Source organism: Dermacentor variabilis, chromosome 5, assembly GCF_050947875.1.
Source record: "Dermacentor variabilis isolate Ectoservices chromosome 5, ASM5094787v1, whole genome shotgun sequence".
NCBI classification, from domain to species: domain Eukaryota; kingdom Metazoa; phylum Arthropoda; class Arachnida; order Ixodida; family Ixodidae; genus Dermacentor; species Dermacentor variabilis.
This window is the reverse complement of record NC_134572.1, coordinates 63,740,579-63,746,320: the sequence shown is the minus strand read 5'-3', so window position 1 is coordinate 63,746,320 and position 5,742 is coordinate 63,740,579. Positions and strand designations below refer to the sequence as shown.

The following is a 5,742-nucleotide window of genomic DNA, read 5'->3' as shown; positions in this document are numbered from 1 at the left end:
GGATCGAGATTTAACGGAAAGAGGTCAACCAGACTGCTTCTCATGTGTGTCTACGATTCTAAGTGTAGCAGTGGCTACTTTTCTGTTTGTTTACCGCTCGGGGACCTTGTGGACAATTACGCACACGCCGCACAACACATATAAACGAAGGCCAACATAATGATAACTTTCCTGCAAGGCTAACACTGCCTGCACACAACACACTAACAAAACACTCACTCACCCGTCCTCGATATAATACCATGATATTATCTATACCGCGCAACTCCTTCTTCATACTCGTGCTAACCACAGGCAGGAACAAACGGTGTGAATTTATGTTATTACCCTAGAAAGAAGGTAAACAGCTTCATATTTCCCTTCCTGTCAATATAATTTCCTTCCACGCATGCAGGTAAAGGGCAGCAGGTTCAGCAAACACTTCCACGGCGAGTCCGCGCGACCCTTTCATGTATAACATTGCGTTTATTTATTTATTTCGCCCACCATGGTTGCTTAGGGGCTTTGGCGTGGCACTGCTAAGCACGAGGCCGTGGGATCAGATCCTGGCCGCGGCGGCCGCATTTCGATGGGGACGAAATGCAAAAAACTCCCGTGCACCGTGCATTGAGTGCACAGTAAAGAACACCAGGTGTTGAAAATTAAGCCAGAGCCTAGTCCTAGTTTCTTATCGAAAGCTAATTTTGATAGACATCACTTTGTCAACCAAAGGGCATGGTACATTGTCCCATGCAATACTTACGCACACGAGAAAATTTATTTCAGATGATTAAACATTCATTTATCCTATATATTCCATGGCGCTGTACGTAAAAATAATATTCATGCAATATGGCGCAAAAAATATGTTATTCCCTCTACTAGTTTACTCAATTTCTCACGAGGGCGAGCTGACGTTCGGGTATATGGCCGTCTACTATGACGCCGACGCTGGCAAAGTGGGAATCCCTCAGCCGGGCCTCAACGATAGACGAAACCCGAGAGTCTGCAATCTGCTTCCAGCAAAACCCCGCAGACATTTCTTATCTTGAGTTACGGCTTACGTGATCTGGTCTGCCACCGGTACTTCTCGCGAGAAGGGACCCTAAGGCCGAGAAGAAGATGCAAAGCACAGAAGGCCATGCCGTCGAGCCGTCGAGAAACATTGTGCGCCTTGCATAGGTTGTTCTTGTTGTCATGGGTGGTGCAGTGGAGTTCCTGCGCACCGTCCTGCTTTTACAGCACCGGACCCACGGGACAGGAGACCTACACGTGTTCTGGCCTTCGGTCTTCGGCCGATCTCGTAAACAATTTTAGGCCCAACAGAACTAGCCCTGGAGGAGGCAAGCTGAAACTGGTGCTCGAAAACAGCGTGTTAGAGCGCATCCCTCAGGGTCTCTTCGCGGGTTTGCGTGCCTCGACGTTGCAGCTCGACAACGTCACGTTGACCAGTCGATGGAGTCGAACGGAACCGACTCCCCTGCGTGGTCTGGAGTCCACCTTGGAGAAAGTGGTCTTCAGCCACAACAGCACCGTTCCGGACAACTGGGCTTTCTTCCTGGCGGGCATGACGGAACTGGTCGAGATGGTCTTCTTCGATATGAGCCATCTGAGGTTCTCGTCCAGTTCCCAAGGGGGACTGCCTAGGACGCTCCGCAAGCTGCACCTGGTCAGATCGAGCATCGAGAACGCGGACGACTACTGGCTGTCAGCCCTGGCAGACCTGGAGGCACTCTCGCTGCGTCACGTGAGCCTGACGGCGTTCGCGAGGACAGTGCTGCCAACCGTGGCCGCCAAGCTGGAGACGCTGCTGCTGGAGTAAGGTGCCTGTGAAGGCTCTCTCCTCTTCTTCATTATCAAACAGTATTTTTTGACTCACATGCTTCAGCCCAGCAACCGTGTACTAGACTTAATACGTCCCTGAACAAAAGTTATGCTATCAGGAGAAAGAAATCTCAGAAGAATGATTGGAAGAAACAAGTGCGTCTGAATTACAGCCTTTTTCAAAGGAGTAAGTTCTCGTGCGCTAAAGTTGTAAACCACATAGGGGCTGATATAACAGGTCCGGCTGCGAGCATGCAGAAGCGTTATAAAACAGCGTCACAGATACCTTCGCACTTATGCACACTGCCCTGTCGCGCTTGCTCCGAACATGCTTCTCTCATCGCAGTCGCTATAGATACGTCCGCAGGCACGCTCTAATCCTCGAGTCTTGACGGTGTTTTAAAGGAATCGATGTTAAATTTACGAAGCCTGTTTTCTTTTTTTCAGAATGGAAACTAGTTCTTTTATTATATGTTTTGCAGCCTGGCGGTTCATTCATCAACTTTCATGTTGGTCTCAAGGCAACACTTTTCTCTTTACGTCGAGTTGAAACAAGTTAGCTAAAGTGCCGTCTATTGTGACTTCTGTATTCCAAAAACGTATGCATACCACTGGGGATAGTTGAAGAAACGGGAGGCCGCGGCTTGCATGAACATTTAATAGCGAAAATAATAACGAATTTGAGAACGCGGTATTAGATGTTCCCTAGTGAACGACTGTTGAGCAGTTGGGCCAGGGAATGTTGGGGAACCACCAGTTCCGAAAAGTACTGGCCCCGCTAAGCAGCGCTGTTGCCCTCATAGGCGTCTGTGCGCGTGCTCCTGCGTTCTGGCGCTTCAAACGATCGATCATTTAAACAAGGCCGAACTTACTGCATGAATCTTTCTGCACGCCTATTCAGGGCGCTTGCTGCGCGACAAACAATCCTTGAAGCTGTGGACTTGTGAACGCCAACAACATCGCCTACTGTAGTCAAAGGGTTTCCAGTTACATAAAACTGCAGGGCCACGACCACTTCAAGCAGTGGTGGAAAAGCCATGCTTCGACGCGTCCGGGGCTGCAAGTCCTCACGCAGCTCTTCTGTGATACGCATGATACCGTCGCGTCCGAAGCGGTATCGCCTGCCCAGCTGGTCCTCACTCAGAACGTCCAAAGGGTTGGTTCGATCGCGGAACACGCGCTGTCGCAAAAGCATCCATTCGGTGTACAATTGATACAGCCGAGCTTCGCGCACTCCAGCTGGGCCAGCCATGTTGAAACGACTGGTTTGATTCTAATTGTCCCCAGATTCACCTCAAGTTCTGCAACTTTTTCTCTGCTGGCCCCAGCAGGAACGCAGACTAGACGTTGCCTAGGGAACGTTTAAGAACGCGTTCTTAAATTCGTTATTATTTATTGTTATTAAATGTTCGTGCAAGCCGCTCCTGACCTGCTCTAACATAAAGCCATTCCAAAATGCTTCTATTCCATTTTTGCCATTAGCCCCTTGCGATTGGTTAAACATATTTCTGGCCACGCTCACTTCGCCTGTCTGTCACGCGATGTGACAAAATATGCTTGTGTACACTGTTATTATGCATGATTAGGCCGAATAAAAGAAGAAAAAGCTACTTCCAATTCTAAGGATCTTTTTTTTTTTGCCATTAACCTACCACTATTCGCCAATATTTTTTTTCCGGATGCCTTCACTTCGTCTATTGCTACGCGACGTCCTCAAACAGCAAAAACTCACCACGTCAAAGTGACACCACTCTCCTCCCCCGGTTATCTACATTCACTGCACTAGCTCGGCCTCGCCGAAACTGCCTCCACTTACTGCGTGCTTTTCGCATATTTTGTGAGCCAATTAGATAAGAAAAACTGGTCAAGGCAGGTAATGCTATTCGCATTGAAAGCAAACGAAAGTGACCTTCTATGAACGGGGAAAGTGTTTTATTGGGCTGTTCAACCAACGCTGAGGGTCACCGCCCGATGCTTGCGTTGGCAGTTGCTTAATTTTGACGTGGAATAAAATCAGAATGGAACAGCTGAGCGTCACACGACCCCTGAATAAGCATCACTGTGTATTTTTCTTCACTTTCAGAGACTGCTCGCTAACAAGCCTTCCTTCAGGTCTTGACAAAGGTCTTCCTTCGCTGAAATACGTCGGCCTACAGAAAAATCAAATCGCTCAACTTGGAAGTGACGACGTTGGGCCTTTGATCAACAAAGGCGTCGTCCTGCAGCTTGGAGGCAAGTCCCTAAATTTAGTTTTCTTTGTTCACAAGTTACTATTTCGCTTGCTTCCATTTCTTGCTGAATTTTCTTTATTACGTCCTTTGTCGCTCTGCAAGCAACACGTGCGCCTGGAAAGATGTGTTATAAGTTGTCACAGAGTCTGTGACGATAACTCAATTCTGGCTTTGCTGTTTTTCATCGTTTGAATTGTTTATTCAAAGCAGTTAGACGAGGAAGGCGAGAAATGCTGGAAATAAGCAACGAATACAAGCTGACTTTAATAAGATCGTAGTTGCATACCCGTACTGCAGACATAAAACATTAGAGTACCAGACATGTAAAAATAAATTATGGGGTTTTACGTGCCAAAAACCACTCTCCGATTATGAGGCACGCCATAGTGGAGGACTCCGGAAATGTCGACCACCTGGAGTTCCTTAACGTGCACCTAAATCTAAGTACACGGGTGTTTTCGCCTCCATCGAAATGCGGCTGCCGTGGCCGGGATTCGATCCCGCGACCTCGTGCTCAGCAGCCCAACACCATAGCCACTGAGCAACCACGGCGGGTTAGAGTACCAGCCATGTGAAGGTGAGAATTTGATCCAGATGTAGAGAAGACGTGACCTCGTGGCTTCAATTCTTTGAGATTGGAACAGGTGACCAAATTATATTAGAGACTAGAGTCAAACGCCTTTACAGCGAAGTGCTTGAGACCTCCAACACTTTTTGTTATGCAGGTTAGGTTGTAAATAAAGATCGTGCCCCGCACAGCTCACAATACAGCAGGTTAGGCACGTTTGACAAAAGAAACTTTCATTTAAAGTCCATTCAAGAGAGGCGTAGTGAAATAGGTCCCTAATTACTTTGTTCACACTACGTATTAGTGTCATTATTGCACCGATGTTCGCGGCCTGCTTCGCGGCGAAACGCTGGAGCGATGCAAAGAAAAGCTGCGCTTCGTCAAATCGGCGCTCTCGCCTCCCTTGCGGTAAAAATTATCCGTTCGTTTACAGGCTTTTCAATAATGTGGCCTTCGTCGACATTCGCGTAGTTTCCGCCATACATTGCTTTGAAGACGTCGTTGGTCGTCAGTTACGAGTACACCATCGCGTAGTGAGCTGCGACGTATTCGTCAGCCGTCGCACCTGCTGCTGTGTTACAAGCTGACGCCAGCGTACGAGTTGAACGATTCTTGGAGCAGTGCGGCAGGACTGCAACACTCGCTGACATCGTCGCGCTCGTCAAATGCGTCGCTAGCGGATCGCAGTGAAGGCACTGCCCCGTGGCGTTCCTTGTAAACGACAAATCATCCGTCGGGGACACTTAAATTTCTTCGTTTTACAGGCTAATTCGTTGTAGTGCTCTTCGCTGTGTAGGCGTTCAAATAACTTGTGAAATGTACGGATTCGGCCAGGACATCATCAATCATTCTTTATATAGGTTATTTTGTTGCAGAGTGTTCGCTGTAAAAGAGTTTGACCGTACGTCCTTTTCTCTAACTCCACCACCACATGCTTGATAAATCAGTTTGGAGTGACAAAACGGAATCTGTTTCTTTATTGAATGTAATCAAGATAGCGATCGTATCCTCACACTTTTTGTTCACTCCGGAAGCGCCTTTATTCTTTCGTCTTCATTCACGCAGGCAACCCATTGAACTGCGACTGTCACCTGCAGTTCTTGTACGAAAATTCGAGACGGCACTATGTGTACGGGAAGT

At 47.8% G+C, this 5,742-nt stretch overlaps 1 protein-coding gene across 1 annotated transcript in view; it reads left to right on the top strand.

The window, feature by feature from the left end:
- Positions 1 to 932: 932 nt before the first annotated feature.
- LOC142582678 (uncharacterized) overlaps positions 933 to 5,742 on the top strand; it is a 4,959-nt gene continuing 149 nt past the window's right edge. The window contains exons 1-3 of the mRNA XM_075692617.1: positions 933 to 1,797; positions 3,887 to 4,035; positions 5,668 to 5,742. The exon at positions 5,668 to 5,742 is cut by the window's right edge and continues 149 nt beyond it. Of these exons, the coding sequence (XP_075548732.1) occupies positions 1,121 to 1,797; positions 3,887 to 4,035; positions 5,668 to 5,742 (901 nt within the window). The 5' untranslated portion in view covers positions 933 to 1,120. The remainder of the gene's footprint in view (positions 1,798 to 3,886; positions 4,036 to 5,667) is intronic.